The following is an 18,661-nucleotide window of genomic DNA, read 5'->3' on the forward strand; positions in this document are numbered from 1 at the left end:
GAAAAAAAAAATTTTTTTTTTGAGCAATTTAGAAGACTTACAAGTTTAGTAGTAATTTTATACATTTTGAAGTACATTTGGTTTTCCTGCACCAAGCCAGGTTTTCAGAGGCTCATAGGTGTCAGAATGGTGGAAACCCCCACAAGTGACCCCATTTTGCAAACTACACCCCTTAAGGTATTTATTAAGGGGTGTTGTAAGTATTTTGACCCCACAGTTTTTTTGTAAGAATTCATGCAAAGCAGGCGTAAAAAAATATAATCTCACTTTTTTCATAAAAGTATCACTTTGAAGACCGATTTCTGTGTAAAGCGACCATGAGAATGAAGAAACACACCCCAAACTCTATCACCCTGTTTCTCCTGTTTTCAAAAATTCCCACATTGTGACCCTAATGCATTGCCTGGACACACGGCAGGGCCCGAACGGAAGGGAACACTCGGAGACTTTCAGGTCTCATATTTTGCTTGAAAATGTTTTAGGCCCCACTGTATATTTGGAGAGGTTTTGAACTACCAGAACGATAGAAACTTCCAATAAACTACCCAATTTAGAAAACTAGACCTCTTAAGGTAATTATCTAGAGGTGTAGTGAGTATTTTGACCCCACAGTTTTTTGCTAAATTTAATGCATAGCAGGTGGAAAAAAATAAAAAAATAACTTTTTCCATAAAAGTATCACTTTGAATACCGATTTCTGTGTAAAGCGACCATAAGAATGAAGAAACACACCCTAAAATCTATCACCCTGTTTCTCCTGTTTTCAAAAATGCCCCCATTGTGACTAATGCATTGCCTGGACACACAGCAGGGCTTGAAAGGAAGGGAGCACCCGGAGGCTTTCAGGACTCATATTTTGCTTGAAAATGTTTTAGGCCCCACTATATATTTGGAGAGGTTTTGAACTACCAGAACAATAGAAACTCCCCATAAACTACCCCATTTGGAAAACTAGACCCCTTAAGGTATTTATCTAGGGGTGTAGTGAGTATTTTGACCCCACAGTTTTTTGCTAAATTTAATGCATAACAGGTGAAAAAAAAAAAAAAAGTCACTTTTTTCATAAAAGTATCACTTTGAAGACCGATTTCTGTGTAAAGCGACCATGAGAATGAAGAAACACACCCCAAACTCTATCACCCTGTTTCTCCTGTTTTCAAAAATTCCCACATTGTGACCCTAATGCATTGCCTGGACACACGGCAGGGCCCGAACGGAAGGGAACACTCGGAGACTTTCAGGTCTCATATTTTGCTTGAAAATGTTTTAGGCCCCACTGTATATTTGGAGAGGTTTTGAACTACCAGAACGATAGAAACTTCCAATAAACTACCCAATTTAGAAAACTAGACCTCTTAAGGTAATTATCTAGGGGTGTAGTGAGTATTTTGACCCCACAGTTTTTTGCTAAATTTAATGCATAGCAGGTGGAAAAAAATAAAAAAATCACTTTTTCCATAAAAGTATCACTTTGAATACCGATTTCTGTGTAAAGCGACCATAAGAATGAAGAAACACACCCTAAAATCTATCACCCTGTTTCTCCTGTTTTCAAAAATGCCCCCATTGTGACTAATGCATTGCCTGGACACACAGCAGGGCTTGAAAGGAAGGGAGCACCCGGAGGCTTTCAGGACTCATATTTTGCTTGAAAATGTTTTAGGCCCCACTATATATTTGGAGAGGTTTTGAACTACCAGAACAATAGAAACTCCCCATAAACTACCCCATTTGGAAAACTAGACCCCTTAAGGTATTTATCTAGGGGTGTAGTAAGTATTTTGACCCCACAGTTTTTTGCTAAATTTAATGCATAACAGGTGAAAAAAAATAAAAAAATCACTTTTTTCATAAAAGTATCACTTTGAATACCGATTTCTGTGTCAAGCGACCATAAGAATGAAGAAACACACGCCAAAATCTATCACCCTATTTCTCCTGTTTTCAAAAATGCCCCCATTGTGACTCTAATGCATTGCCTGGACACACAGCAGGGCTTTAAAGGAAGGGAGCACCCGGAGGCTTTCAGGACTCATATTTTGCTTGAAAATGTTTTAGGCCCCACTGTATATTTGGAGAGGTTTTGAACTACCAGAACCATAGAAACTACCCATAAACGACCCTATTTAGAAAACTAGACCCCTTAAGGTATTTATCTAGGGGTGTAGTGAGTATTTTGACCCCACAGTTTTTTGCTAAATTTAATGCATAGCAGGTGAAAAAAAATAAAAAAATCACTTTTTCCATAAAAGTATCACTTTGAATACCGATTTCTTTGTAAAGCGACCATAAGAATGAAGAAACACACGCCAAAATCTATCACCCTGTTTCTCCTGTTTTCAAAAATGCCCCTATTGTGACTCTAATGCATTGCCTGGACACACAGCAGGGCTTGAAAGGAAGGGAGCACCCGGAGGCTTTCAGGACTCATATTTTGCTTGAAAATGTTTTAGGCCCCACTGTATATTTGGAGAGGTTTTGAACTACCAGAACCATAGAAACTACCCATAAACGACCCTATTTAGAAAACTAGACCCCTTAAGGTATTTATCTAGGGGTGTAGTGAGTATTTTGACCCCACAGTTTTTTGCTAAATTTAATGCATAGCAGGTGAAAAAAAATAAAAAAATCACTTTTTCCATAAAAGTATCACTTTGAATACCGATTTCTGTGTAAAGCGACCATAAGAATGAAGAAACACACGCCAAAATCTATCACCCTGTTTCTCCTGTTTTCAAAAATGCCCCTATTGTGACTCTAATGCATTGCCTGGACACACAGCAGGGCTTGAAAGGAAGGGAGCACCCGGAGGCTTTCAGGACTCATATTTTGCTTGAAAATGTTTTAGGCCCCACTGTATATTTGGAGAGGTTTTGAACTACCAGAACAATAGAAACTCCCCATAAACTACCCCATTTGGAAAACTAGACCCCTTAAGGTATTTATCTAGGGGTGTAGTGAGTATTTTGACCCCACAGTTGTTTGCTAAATTTAATGCATAGCAGGTGAAAAAAAATTAAAAAATCACTTTTTTCATAAAAGTATCACTTTGAAGACCGATTTCTGTGTAAAGCGACCATAAGAATGAAGAAACACACGCCAAAATCTATCACCCTGTTTCTCCTGTTTTCAAAAATGCCCCCATTGTGACCCTAATTTGTTGCCTGGACACACAGCAGGGCCCGAAAGAAAGGGAGCACCTGGAGGCTTTCAGGACTCCTATTGTGACTCTAATGCATTGCCTGGACACACAGCAGGGCTTGAAAGGAAGGGAGCACCCGGAGGCTTTCAGGACTCATATTTTGCTTGAAAATGTTTTAGGCCCCACTGTATATTTGGAGAGGTTTTGAACTACCAGAACCATAGAAACTACCCATAAACGACTCTATTTAGAAAACTAGACCCCTTAAGGTATTTATCTAGGGGTGTAGTGAGTATTTTGACCCCACAGTTTTTTGCTAAATTTAATGCATAGCAGGTGAAAAAAAACAAAAAAAAACACTTTTTTCATAAAAGTATCACTTTGAAGACCGATTTCTGTGTAAAGCGACCATAAGAATGAAGAAACACATGCCAAAATCTATCACCCTTTTTCTCCTGTTTTCAAAAATGCCCCCATTGTGACCCTAATTTGTTGCCTGGACACACAGCAGGGCCCGAAAGAAAGGGAGCACCTGGAGGCTTTCAGGACTCCTATTTTGCTTGAAAATGTTTTAGACCCCACTGTATATTTGGAGAGGTTTTGAACTACCAGAACAATAGAAATATACTCCTGCTGTACTATTCAGCTAAACATCCTTCTTGTTTGCTCCTCCTTTGGCATATATACGATCTATGGCTGTGCGCTGATGACAGGGAAACTCTGTATTCCACAGATTTCCCCCGGGGGGGGGAGTGGCCCTGACCTCTTCCGACCGCTGTCTATGATTGGAGCAGGATGTTGGGGGCGCGGTCAGTCCTCGCCGCCTCACATCCTCTCTGATGACGTGGTACAGGAAGTGGGGCAGCGCCATCTTGGTACCCCGCATCAGACGCCGACTTTCCATATCCGGTTTATGCTTCCTTCTCCTACATCATCTGATTTCACACATGGGCTCTGTACTATATATAGGTGGGCTCAAGTAGTTTGACCCTAACCCCGGACGAAGGCAATCGCCGAAACGCGCGTCGGGTTGGGACGTCTAATCCCTGGTTACATCATGTCCACTGTTATGTTGCTTTACCTCTTCTGTCCTGTGTAGCAGTTATAAACTCTATTGTGCTCACTTCTTGCTGATCATCCTCTGATTTCAAGCACACTTTTTGCATAATTTGGTTCATACTACCTGTGTAACCATGTGTGACTGTCACTGATGTTATATACTTACTGATGTTATATACTTACTTGACAATCACCACAGCCACCGGTACCTGATTTCACTTTTTTGATATTGTGCTGTTGTCATTTGATGTACCTTGCTTGAATCCGTGCTGCTTTTCATTAGATACAGTTTCTTATGTGATCACATGCACGTATTTCCATTACTATATTATATGTATACTGCATACATGTGGACACAATATCCATACCTGATATTCTTGATCGATTAGACGTCCTTTTTACTGTGTGACTCATCCCCTATTTCCATTTTTATTTGTTTCATGTTTTTATCTTAATAAAGAATTGTTTGTATCTTTCTCTGAATTTGTGCCCTAGTCGATCATATTTGTTGTGGGTTGGTTCTCTATCAATTTTTTTGATCGATGCACCAAGTATATCTTGGTTACTATGTAGGATCCAAAAAATATAGTGCATCTAATATGGCTAGCAATGTTGCTTTACAGCTTATTTGGTGATACTCTTGAGCACTACTTCCATATTGCATCCTATTGGTTGGTATTTTATCGGTTTTGTTCTGTTCACTAGATAGAAGAACACCTGCAGGGCTGTCAAGACAAGCTTTTTTTTTTTCAGTGACTGGTTGTACAACGTCTCTTTAGCTCCATCAATCCTTATGAGGGACGAATGTGCCAAGTGACGCCGTACACCATAACAGGCCCCTGCCCGGCAAGGTAGGAACCGCTATGTGCACAAAACAACCAATCACCTACAGAATATATAGAGGGGCAATGTCCAAAACCATCTATAGGAACAGTAAAGGATCACTAATCCCCAAAATGATGTCAGTATTTCCAGAAGAACCGTAACAAAGCCCATGGTGTATTGATAAGGAACAGCTCGATTATTAGAGATCCTCCAAAAAATAAATATCATGCCCGTATCACGGTACAGAATTAGGAATGTAACAGCTGTATGTGGCAGGACATAGTCATAAGAAAAAGGAAATACATCCCCAATTTATTCTTGTAACCATTGCTAAAATGCACGACTTCCACTAATTCAGGGGCAGCACGGGCCGCAGGTGTTGGATTTATCTACTAATAAATGCAATGCCCACATTTATTTTTTATTTCAAGAACACTTGTGGGGTCCATGTTCTGAATACACAGATGTGGGCTCCTGCACAATAAACAGTATTCATTTGTGAGTGATCAAGTCCTGGATTTAATTGTCCAAGAAATGTATAAAAAAAAAAAAGGGGAAAATTAGTTTTACAGTCTGAAATAAATAATTTACTACCTCCCCGTGAGAATCCCTCCCTCCCTTGGAAAGCTCAGAAACGAAAAATAAAATATGAATAAATGAAATTGACTCCCTAAAAAGAATCCCCCCACCCCACCCTTTTTGGTGTTCCCTAAATTATAGATAAAATTAATAATTAGAAACGGTGTGGTAGGTCTCAAAACAGGGGTAGTTGCACAGGCCTGGATTTGAAGGGCCCATGGGGCAGTAAAACCGGGTATCCCTCCTCCTTCCGTGTTTACTGCACACCCGGCATCTCCTTTGGGGGTATTCCTTACTCTCAGTGGCAGGGACGGGGTGAAGGAAGTGGCGCTCAGTGAGCCTTTTGACATTCTCTGACTCAAAGGAGTCTCCAGGTGCGGGGGAGTCAAACAGGAGGTGCTCTATAATTTTCCCCTGATACTGGAGGAAACTGAGCGTTCCCTGGGTCTTGTACAGCACATAGCTGTTGTAAGTGGCCATCTGGATAAGGTAGATCGCTACCTTTTTATACCAGGCCCTAGTTTTGCGCTTGACCAGGTACGGTTGTAGGACCTGGTCAGATAGATCGACTCCCCCCATGAACTTGTTATAGTCCACCACGCAGACCGGTTTCCTCTTATCAGAGGTAGCGCCCCTCTCTCTCACTGCCACTGTGGTGTCCTCGTGCACGGTGGAGAGCATGTACACGTCCTTTTTGTCACTCCATTTTATTGCGAGCAACTGGTCACTGGTGAATGAGAGTGACGCACCCCTTACTAGTCGCCTGGACACCAGCTGTTGAGGGAAGCCGACTCTATTTTTTCGTACCGTCCCACAGGCCCCTGTATTCGCAGCATGGAGGGACTTATACAGGGGGACACTGGTGTAGTAATTGTCGGTGTACACATGGTACCCTTTCTGTAGGAATGGCACCATGAGTTCCCAGACAATTTTCCCACTAATGCCAATATCCTCTGGGCATCCTGGGGGATTAAGGTGGCGGTCCCTGCCCTCATATATAAAAAAGGCACAGGTTTAGCCCATTGTGCTCTCGCACACCTTATAGAGTTTCACTCCGTATCGGGCTCTTTTGGAGGGGATGAATTGGCGAAACGATAGACGGGCCCTTGAAGGCCATAAGGGACTCGTCTACCGCTATTTTTTGTCCTGGGGTGTACAAATTTAGAAAAGACTCAGATAGGAGGGAGATGAGGGGTCTCAACTTTTTGAGGCGATCATGGCCTGGGTCACTTCTTGGCGGGATTTGGGAGTTGTCCGAGAAGTGCATGAAGCGCATTAGCATCTGATAGTGTGTTCGGGTCATGACAGCAGCAAATACAGGGGTGCTATGGATAGCGCCAGTAGCCCAGTAAGAGCGGATAGAAGTTTTTTTTACTATCCCCATATTTAGTGTAATTCCCCAAAAATTTTTCATTTCACAGACGGTTGTGGGGATCCATCCTCTGGAATAGTAAGAACTGGGATTTTGGGTGACAAATTGCCTGGCGTATAAATCCGTCTGCTGGATGATTAGTTCCAGGACCTGATCGCCTATAAACAAATTAAAAAAATTATAGGGGGTAAAATTTGTGACATCAGAGTTGATGCCTGGAGTCGCTGTAAATGGCGGAATTTGGGGGGAGAAAGAAACTGCAGGATCCCACATTGCGGGAGGGACTGCAGTACTAGGCCCGGCTCCTAACGCTTCACCGGTGACCGCTGCGTCCACCACCATAGGGCTGGGGGGTCCAGTGGCAGAAGCAGAACTTGTGTCGCTTTCTGAGCCAAGTTCTGCTTCTGACGCAGTGTCCGTATCACTGCCGGAACCGCTAGAGTATAGCATGGCGTATGCCTGCTCTGCAGAGAACATTCTGCGGCTACTGCGGTTCATTATTTTCTAACACTAAACAAACAAGTAAATTTTTTTTTTTTTTGTATTTTAAATTTTTTGGGGATTTTTTGTTTTTTTATATATAATATAGACACAACACTAACGGAAAAAAATAAAAGAATACGGTAAACCGCAGTTAATTACAGCAACTAAAACTAATTCAGTGGAAAAAAAAAAGAGTTACGGAGATAACAAGTAATTACCGGTAATCTGGCGTGATTACGGGTAATCTGGGGTGATTACGGACAATATCGGAATACTGGCGAGTAAGTATGTGGTGTATTTTACAGTATAATACAGCACAAGATTCCTATAGTATTTCTCTCTCTATATGGGACTATGGTCACTGTAATAGGTATATCACAGTGACCATCTGATCAGGAACCAATTATCAGGGTCCCTGATCAGTTTCTATTTACAGGCAGAATAGCTGCCTTAGACTCACAGCGCATGCGTGCGCCATTTTTCTTTTTTTCCCGGCAGTTAGGGACGGGGCGGCACGGGGGGGGGGGGGACAGGGAACACGATCGGAGGCAGCAGGGGGCCTAAGCAGCAGTTTTTTTTATCTCCTCTCACCAAACATACATGGTGAGAGGAGATAAAACCATCATTTGCATCGGCACATTTATTGTAACGGCGGTCGCCGGTATTCGTTGAATACCGGCGATCGCCGGTATGGTGACCGCAAACAGCAGTCCCCAGTCACTGCTCCAAGCCCTCAGCTACCTCCGGCAGCTGAGAGCAGGGAGCTAAACCTCCCCCCGGCGGCGCTATTTTATTCCGATGCTGCGACGTAAAAAGTCTATAGCATCGGAATAAAGCCCGTTAGTTACCGACGTAGAAACACGATGGGCCGGTCACTAACGGGTTAAGGAAGACCCAGTCACATAACAGATTAAGCCACAATGTATCTATAACAGTGGCAGACAAGGTGCCTCCTTATCAAACCGCCCAACTTTTAAAAATAGGAAAGAGGAATAAGTATAAATACAGCATGATGCAACCGCATACGGTTTTGTTATGCCCCTTAATTAGATGCCACAGAGCTCCATCGCAGACCCAAACACAGTGCCTTAATGACAATGACAACCATATAATATGCTTATATGCTTACCCCTTCCACGCCCTATGTGTCTCTTTTCCTCTAGCATTTGTATATCACACAGATACATATGTACACATTGCTCAAAGACACTTTTCTTGGGGATGGGCAAAGCAATCATTGATAGAGTCTCACAGTAAGGGTATGTTCACACGCAGTGTTTTCAGACGTAATTCGGGCCGTTTACGCCTCAAATTACACCTGAAAAAACAGCACCATTACACCTCAAGCATCTGCCCACTGCTTGCAATGGGATTTACGGTGTTCTGTTCCCACGAGGCATAATTTTACGCTTCGTTGTCAAAATACGGCGCGTAAAAAGACGGCACATAAAAAGAAGTGCAGGTAATTTCTTAGGACGTTTTTGGGGCTGTTTTGAAAAACAGCTCCAAAAACGGCCGTAAAATAAGCCGCGAAATACGCGAGTTGCTACAAAAACGACTGAAAATGAGGAGCTGTATTTTCAGACGTATTTTGCTAAGTCGTGTGAACATACCCTTAAAGTGGAATTCCCGGCCCATTTTTGTACATTTAACATAAACCATATAGTTCTATACGATAAACTTGGGGGGAAAAAAACAAAAAGGTTCTGAAATTATGGCCTTTTTTCCCATGACTACAGCCATAATAACGATAGCCGCTTTTTTTTATTTTTTTTTATATATAACCAGTATACACAGCATCAGTTCTAAATATAAACCACTAAATATAAACCACTGACATTTTATGAAAGGCGTCCTTTCTATAAATGAAAGATAATTTTCTGCCTTTTTTCATTTTATATATATAATATATAATAATATCCTTAAAGCAACCCAGCAGTCCCCCCGAAAAAATTACTATACATTGGAAATGTATAGTCAACTTACCTGCTGCCCCGCTCCTAAATGATCCAGCCTCCATTCCTGCGTTTTGGTCCCCCGTTGACGCTTTCCAAAAATGAGGCCGCCGCAGTGTCAGACTTTGCTTTGGAGAGCTTCTTCGTAAAGTTTGTGACCGCCACTGCCCGCCGATGGACGAGCACTGATTACATCAGCTTGTGTCGGCGCTGTGTCTAGCAGCATCACCGTCATCACCGTTCGTTCATTAGGTCGAAATCGGGCACCGGAATGCAGGAATGGAGGCCAGATGTTTTAGGATTGGGGCAGCAGGTAAGTTGACTTTACATTTCCATTGTATAGTCATTTTTTTTGGGGGGGGGGGACTGGAGGTTCGCTTAAATGGTACTTTTAGTGTCTATTTTAACTATACAAACCAACCCAATTTGTTTTTATGAAGAGGTGAGCAGAAGCCTAGACAGAGGCGCCGCTGTAGATGTAGTGTTTTTGGACTTTGCAACACTGTCCTTCATAGATGTCAAATGGGTAAATTAAGGACTATAGGTTTAGAAAGTATAGTTTGTAATTGGATTGAAAATTGGCTCAAGGACCGTATCCAGAGAGTTGTGGTCAATGATTCCTACTCTGAATGGTCCCCGGTTATAAGTGGTGTACCCCACGGTTCATTGCTGGGACCACTATTATTCAACTTATTTATTAATATCGAGGATGGGATTAATAGCACTATTTCTATTTTTGCAGGTCACACCAAGCTATGTAGTATTGTCCAGTCTATAAAAGATGTTCATAAATTACAAGCTGATTTGGACACACTAAGTCAGGGGTCTAATGCACGCGGGCCGCGGGCCGCATGCGTCCCCTGGGGCTATCATCTGCGGCCCGCGGGACACAGAGCTGCTAGTACAGACTCTGCTCCGGGACTCTGGAATTACCTGACATCGCTGTCTATGTATGGACAGTGTGTTAGGGTCTTCCCCAGAGCGGAGTCCCGGGCAGAGCGCTGGTATCGGCTCTGCTCCAGAACTCTGTGAAATTCCCTGACATCGCTGTCCATATATGGACAGTGTGTCAGGGTCTTCCCCAGAGCAGATTCCCGGGCATAGCTCTAGTATCAGCTCTGTTCTGGGACTCTGTGGAATTCCCTGACATCGCTGTCCATATATGGACAGTGTGTCAGGGACTTCCCCAGGGCTGAGTCCCGGGCAGAGCGCTAGTATCGGCTGTGCTCTGGGACTCTGGGGAAGCCTCTGACATCGCGCCACAGGATATGTCCTTTTTTGGCTAGAGAAGACACTACCCCTAACATGTCTGTTAGTGACCCCTTGGCCATCAATGAAGTATTTGCTAAATTTTACTCAGACTTATACTCTACTAAGTTTTCCACTACCCCTTCTGATCTAGAGGCATACTTACATAACATTGTGTTCCCTAATCTGGATAGAGAGGATGTTAGTATTCTCGAAGCGGATTTTACCATAGAAGAAATTACAGAGGCTATTAGCTGCTTTCCAAACCGGAAAACTCCGGGTCTGGATGGCCTACCCATAGAGTGGTATAAAATGCATGTTGACTTAATTGCCCCTCATTTGCTTAAGCTTTTTCAATCCTTGGATGGGGGCCATACCCTCCCCCCTCTATGAGAGAAGCTCTTGTAGTACTGATCCCCAAGCGCCGTAAAGATCCTAAAAAGTGTGACTCTTACCGGCCTATTTCGCTTTTTAACTGTGATATTAAAATAATGGCTAAGATTTTGGCAATGCGTCTGCAGAAGATAATTTCACATATTATCCATCCAGACCAGTCTGGTTTTATGCCCGGAAAAGCTACTGACGTTAACGTTCGGAGGCTTTTTACTAACAAGTCTCCTGTTGTAGGTTCGGGAGGATGCAGAATTGTTGCCTCTTTAGATCTCGAAAAGGTGTTTGACTCGGGGGAATGGTCTTATCTATTGTCTGTACTTGGTAAATTTGGGTTTATACAGCTACTATACTCCCAGCCTATAGCCAGTATTAAAACTAATTGTCATATCTCCCCCTCATTCACACTAGCCCGAGGGACTAGACAGGGTTGCCCACTCTCGGCTTCCCTTTTTGCCCCGGCCATTAAGCCTCTTGCGCTAGCTATAAGTGCCTCTCCTGACATTAAAGTCTTCGAAATGGGTGGCAGGGAGAAGCGTGTCTCTCTCTATTCTGACGATACGCTTTAATTTCTTAATGATCCGGGGCCAACTTTGTGGGTAATGTTATCTTCGTTTGACTTTTTTGCGTCCCTCTCTGGACTTCGAGTGATTTGGTCAAAGTCCTTGGTGATGGCAATAGATGATGCAGCAGGGGGGTTACACTTCCTTCCCCGTTACACTGGGTGGATAAGATTACTTATTTGGGTGTAGTAATTAGGCCCAATATTAGTAGTTTTATAACTGATAATATTACTCCTTTGGTACAATCTCTTAGGATGGATAGATGGAAACACCCCCCTCTCACAGTTACAGGCAGAAATTGGGGGGGGGGGGGGGGACTTAGCTCTCCTAAGTTTATACATTTATTTCCTTGCCAGTCAACTGGTGTATATTTGGTGGTTTAAACCCTGTACTTAGCTGGAGGCCTCGCTTCTTGGCTCCTATAAAGCTCTAGATAATTCTATTTATAGACAGGCCCCCCACGGGATATACACTTACAGTCCCAATGCAGACTAATCTGAGGGTTTGGTAGAGATCAATGCTGCTATTTAAGTCAGAGGAGGAGTCCTGGTCACCTAGGATGCCACTATGGTATAACCCGCTTTTGCCACAAGGCGAAAGATTCCATAACCTTAGTGAGTGGACAGCCCTGGGTATATTGACCTTAGAGGATATGATTATCACTTTCACTCAGCTTAGATCCAAACACCAGATTCCAACTAATCTCAGGTTTAGCTATTTCCAATTTAGGCATGCTCCTTGGTCAGAATTTGCAGGATATCATATCAGATTATGTGCCTCCCCAGTGGAGGATTGGGTGACACAGGAGGCGTTGGCTAAACAATTGTCCACACTTTATCAGCAGTTGCTTAATGTATCTTCCAATAAACTTGATAGAGCCTTGATTCCATCTGTATCTGCGGATGATCATAAAGAAATGCTACAAGAGACCGACTTATTCAAGTAAAAGTTTGTCATCAAATTTATTACTCCTTCCAAATTATTTAGAATGAGACGTATCCCTACACCGGTCTGCCCGCATTGCCAGGGAGCTGAGGGCTACTTCTTGCATATGTTCTGGGAATGTCCAATTATTAATAATTTCTGGGCTGAAGTACTTGAGTTTCTTGAGCTTAAACTTGGACTCCCTCGTATTCTTGACCCTAGAATTTATCTCTTGTTGCTGGTGGAAGAAACTATACCTACTGTACTGTGGCTGTCAGACCTCTCATGACACTATTATTATTTTATGCTAAAAAAAAACAACTATACTCCTGCACTGGAAACACCGTAAAGTTCCTACGTTATCCGCATGGATTGCGCTGGTTAACTCTGCTCTGACACTCTTTAAACTCACATATGAAGCTCGTGGATGTCCTGACAAGTTTATTAAAATATTGAATTCCTGGGTGGCCAACCCTCATACTAGCACTTAAATTGGTATTGTCCAGGATATTTGGATCCAGGGGCTGCTACCGTCTTTTTGTGTCCACCACTCCTCTACTGAACTTCTCCCTGGACGGGTACTCACCAAACTTTCTTGTATATTTTTTGTTGTTGATGAGGATAGGCTGTTTGTTAAGGTTTTGTTTTTTTGCATACTGATGTGCAGTGGCGTAACTACCGCCGTAGCAGCAGTAGCGGCTGCTACGGGGCCCGCGGCATGAGGGGGCCCGTGTCGCCCGCCGGCACGGGCCCCCACCATGGCCGCAGGCTCCGCTAGCAGCCGCTATGGCTGCTACAGCGGGACGCCACTGAACACTACGGCAGAGCAGGGAGGTATCTCCCCGCTCTGCCATTAACTGGTTCCCGACCGCTGGCTGTATTTTTACGGCCAGCGGTCAGGGTCCTTAAAACCCGAGCCATAGACTTTCTACGGCTCGGGTTTTAACTTGCTGCCCGCGCGATCGGGCAGCTGAATGTCGGGTCTCCGGCTGTCAGTGACTGCCGGGGACCCTGAGGAGAGGATAGAAGCAGCTTTCGCTGCTTCTGTCTTCTCTGATCACTTGTACACAGCGCTGAATGCGCACTGTGTACAGGAATAGAGACAGCAGCAGCGGCGCGGTCTCTATTCCTCCCGGTGATCATGTGACTGGTCATATGATCGCCGGGTGCCGTTAGTGGCAGGCTGCTGCTGGGTCTTACTAGACCCAGCACAGCCCTATTAGTGACAATCGTCACTATGAGAGGGCTGATTTCCCCTGTAACTGGGGCTGCTGTGCAACTCCAGTTACAGTGGAAAAGATGGTGTAAAAGAAAGAAAAAAAATATATAAAGTTCCCCAAAGGTCTTCTTTGACCTTTGGGGGACAGACCATAGTAATAAAAAAATAATAAAGTAAAGTGCAAAAAATATGTAAATAATAAATACACATAAAATACCCACCCCAAAAAAAAACGTCCCCCCCCGCCAATCATTGTTGTAACGCTAGCGCTGACCCAATTACCCTAATATAGACATGTAATATATAAAAATTTACGGTAGACAATGACGATCACAAATAAAAGGTCTATTTTAGGGTAAAACTATGTTATTACCAAAAAAAAAATAGCTGAAATGTAAAAAAGCTTATTTTTTTACTATTATTTTCAAACTTTATGAATAAAAATTCTAAAATAGCAAAAAAGGTGTGTATAAAAACGATAAAAAATGAAACCTGCATTGTCTACGGAAAAAATGTCGCAAAAATCACGTCGTTAGCACAACAAATAAAAAAGTTATAGCCATTTAACTAACACATGCTAAAAATGGCTAAACGGTGTCTGGTCCTGAAGGCGCAAAATAGAGAAAAATACATGTATCCCCTCTCCACAGGATAGGGGATACATGTGTGATCGCTGGCATTGATAGGGAGAACGGGGGACTGAAAGTCCCCTGAAGTTCTCCATCACAAACCTCAGACTTCCGGGGTCTGTGTCGGCAGCTCCGTAGAAATGAATGGAGCGCCGGTCGTGCTTGTGCGCATGCGTGACCAGCACTCCTTTCATTTTTAGTGAGCTGCACAGACGCCGGAAGTCAGAGGTTAGTCATGGAGAACTTCAGGGGACTTTCAGTCTCCCGTTCTCCCTATCGCTGCCAGCGATCACTCATGTATCCCCTATCCTGTGGAGAGGGGATACATGTATTTTGTAGGACACACTGTAGGTCGCATTTTTTTGGGAGGGGGGACGCTGTATGGCGTTCCCTACAGGGGGGCGAACGCTGTATGGCGTTCCCTACAGGGGGGGTGGCTGTATGGCGTTCCCTACAGGGGGGAGCTGTATGGCGTTCCCTATAGGGGGGGCTGTATGGCGTTCTCTACAGTGGGGGGCTGTATGGCGTTCTCTGCAGGGGGGCTGTATGGCGTTATCTGCAGGGGGCTATATGGCGTTATCTACAGGGGGCTGTATGGCGTTTTCTACAGGGGGATGTATGGCGCTATCTACAGAGGGGGGGGCTGTATGGCGTTATCTACAGGGGGGGCTGTAAAAAAGGCACTATCTACAAGGGGGGGGTTGTGTGACACCCAGGGGAGGGGGGGCCCCAGTCAAAAGTTTGCTATGGGGCCCAGTCTTTCCTAGTTACGCCCCTGCTGATGTGTCAAACTTATTTTGTATGTTTTAATTATTAATGACCTTATACAATTGCATTATCTTTTCTATGTATTCTTCAGACTTTTCTGCCTATATTGCTGTTTGTTATGAGGTCTTAATCCAAAAGTTGGGATTTATCGTTACGACCTAATATTAAGAAACCCTTCCAAATTCCGACACAAGAATCTGGACATGGTGCAAAGGGGTGACTGGGTCAGTCAAAGCCAACACCACATCGTCCGATTATAGCCCTATCTTGTGTTTTTTTTTCCCTACTGTAATATCTTTCACATCAGGAGTCACACGTGTTAATTCTACATGTGCTGCAAATTTTATAATGCAACACGGCTGTTCAGAAGCAGAACTTGTTCTGCCCAGCTTCTTCTCTTGCGCAACTCCAGGGAAAACAGATAAAAATAACATAGGGTAGACAAAACCTTATTTTTAAGGCTTCAGTGAAAGTTTAGAGAAAAGACAACAAATCTTGCAAAGTGTGCCATAAACTGAAAGGCGACGGTCCTTTTTAATGTTTATGTGAAAGTTTTATGAATGTCATAGATATTTGGAATAGAGGCTTAAACATACGGAAATTTTATATTTTTAAATTACGCCTATCATACTAACTGTGGCGTCCATGGCCACGGACCGTCGGCATTACTCACCCCCCAACGGCCGCAACCATGGATCTGTGAGCGCTGGCCCGCATCTCCTCTTTAGGAGACGCCAGCGCTCACTTCCACTCCGTTCTGTGTCCCATTGGGGGCGCGCACACGCTCGTTCCTGCCTTAAAGGGCCAGCATGCGCACATAAAATAATAATCAATTTAAGCATGATCACCCTGGACAATAAGAAGGTCCCTGCGCCTTTGCTCATTGCCTGAGCGTTGTTGTGTTTACCCGTGTTAGTCTTGCAAATGGTCCCTTAGTGTTATCCTGTCCCAAGTGTTCCCGTACCTGCTACCTGTATCCCGTGCTACCATTGTTCCTGTGCCTCAGAACGTTAAAGTCGTGTTGTGCCACACCGAGTGTCTGCTGCCAAGGTCCATGTTAAGTGCTGGGAGAGCATGATGTGCTAGTGTTTGGTTTGGCATGCAGAGCAGCCCGCCTTACAAATAGGCTGTGATTCGGCAAGATATGCTATGCCTGACGACTGGCACATTATCCCTCCGCGTATTACACATAGTACTGACACCCCATGTACTATTCACAGCACTGACCCCCTTTCATCACATTTATTTATTTTTTATGATATTATCACACACAGTTCTGATACTTCTATACCACACACATTTGTTTTATACCATACATTCACACCCTTGCACTACACTAATACCGACACCCATTTATCGCACTTGTGAACACTTAGTTCGCCACTCCCCTCAAGACTAGTGGGAGTGGCTATCACTATTTAATGCACTCTCCTTCTTAAAGAGGCTCTGTCACCACATTATAAGTGCCCGATCTCCTACATAAGGAGATGGGCGCTATAAAGTAGGTGACAGCAGTGCTTTTTATTTAAAAAAACGATCTGTTTTCACTTTATTAGCAATTTTAGATTTATGCTAATGAGTTGCTTAATGCCCAAGTGAGCGTACTTTTACTTTCGACCAAGTGGGCGTTGTACAGAGGAGTGTATGACGCTGACCAATCAGTGTCATGCACTCCTCTCCATTCATTTAGTCAGCGAATAGGGATCCTTTGAGATCACTATGTGCTGTCTTATACTAACACATTAACAATACAACACAATACAAAACAATGGTAGTTACAGCAGAGCAAAGCGTAATCTCGTTGTAACCTGTCATCTACAGCGTAATCTCGTGAGATTATGCTTGTTCTGCTGTAACTACCACAGAAATAGTAACGAAGTGCAGAGATTGTGAATAGACATCCCGTGGAATGTCTATTCACTGTCTAAACACTTCAGTATTGTTAATGTGTTAGTATAAGACAGCACATAGTGATCTAAAAGGATCCCTATGCGCTGACTAAATGAATGGAGAGGAGTGCATGACGCTGATTGGTCATACACTCCTCTGTGCAACGCCCACTTGGTCTAAAGTAAAAACACGCCCACTTGGGCATTAAGCAACTCATTAGCATAAATCTAAAATCGCTAATAAAGTGGTGAAAATAGATCGTTTTTTTTAAATAAAAAGCATTACAGTCACCTACATTATAGCGCCGATCTCCTTATGTAGGAGATAGGGAACTTATAATGTGGTGACAGAGCCTCTTTAAGCATTTTTTACCTGTCTGCGTCCTGCTGGGAACGGGTTTTCACCCACCCACTTAGTAAGTATGGCCCTTTCTGTGGTTTTGATGCCGAGGTCCCATCTGAACCTAGCCGTTACTATTGTCTGAACTGCTACAGGTACCCTTGTGCTTGGACTATATAGACATTGACTTAGTACACTGTTTGGCCAGCTGCTATCCCGCCACGGCGGTACGGCCCAGTGGGTCCACATACCCACAGATCGTGACACTAACTACATAAAATCCTAAATATGGGATGCATTGAATGCAGAGTAAAGACAAAAATGAACACAGATTTTAAACTGAATTTATCCGTAATCCAAACAAACAAGTTAGCAATTACATAAACATTAAACCCTAGGGTAATTGCCTTGAAAATCACCTTTGCAAATCATTGAGGCCTGTAATTTGCTAATTGATTGAGAGAATGAGCATAAAGTATTGGGATGCCACAGCTGGCGTATCCTGTGCCCGTGCAGATAAATAACCTGTGTGCACTCAGCACTGGAATTCATCCGGAATCACATGTCTGTAATGAAGTCAAAGAATGGATCTCTGGTTTCTAACTACTATGAAGCCGGATTAGACTTTAAATAGTAAAGACATATAGTCACTCATGTGAGAAATCAGATAACGTCAGCATTGTGTTTTTATACCAGTAATGAATTTACTTTTCTACCTTAATTTGAAAATAATAAATGTATGAGTTTTCAATATTTTTAAATATATGAATATGTGTTTCAATATAAGCAAATACAAATATAGGCCTTATTTATCAAAACTGTCTAGCAGAAAAATGGGTCTTGCTGCTCATAGCAAGCACTCAAATCTGCACTGGGATTGGTTGCTATGGGCAACAAGGCCATTTCTTTTATACTATTATTATTTTTATAACTGACCTTCATAATAAGTCAATAGGGAATCTTGATGGATCATAAGGGTGTATTTACAGGGGTTGTTTTTTTTTTGCAGTTGTAGCTTTTTTGAGCCCTTTTTGTAAAAACTTCCGCAAATTTTGCTGTGATTACGTAAATCATGATCCACAAAAGTGACAAACATGACTCATGTAAATATACCCTAACAGTCCATAAAAGGGATGATAACTGATCTATCATATTCATCATGGATTTCTAACCAACCTGCACACTTGGAGTGTGTTTAGGAGTATGAATAAAGATCATATGGTGGTAATGATGTGCATAAGAAACATTGTAGACAGCTAAGGTAAATTTAGGCTCT

General features: G+C 43.0%; 1 protein-coding gene across 1 annotated transcript in view; it reads left to right on the forward strand.

Annotated features, from left to right (window-relative positions):
* Positions 1-12,562, forward strand: part of LOC142760513 (tumor protein D52-like) — a 63,669-nt gene extending 51,107 nt beyond the window's left edge. The window contains exon 4 of the mRNA XM_075863711.1: positions 12,346-12,562. Within this exon, the coding sequence (XP_075719826.1) occupies positions 12,346-12,562 (217 nt within the window). The remainder of the gene's footprint in view (positions 1-12,345) is intronic.
* Positions 12,563-18,661: the final 6,099 nt, after the last annotated feature.

The sequence above is a fragment of the Rhinoderma darwinii genome, chromosome 4 (genome assembly GCF_050947455.1).
Source record: "Rhinoderma darwinii isolate aRhiDar2 chromosome 4, aRhiDar2.hap1, whole genome shotgun sequence".
Classification (NCBI taxonomy): Eukaryota; Metazoa; Chordata; class Amphibia; order Anura; family Rhinodermatidae; genus Rhinoderma; species Rhinoderma darwinii.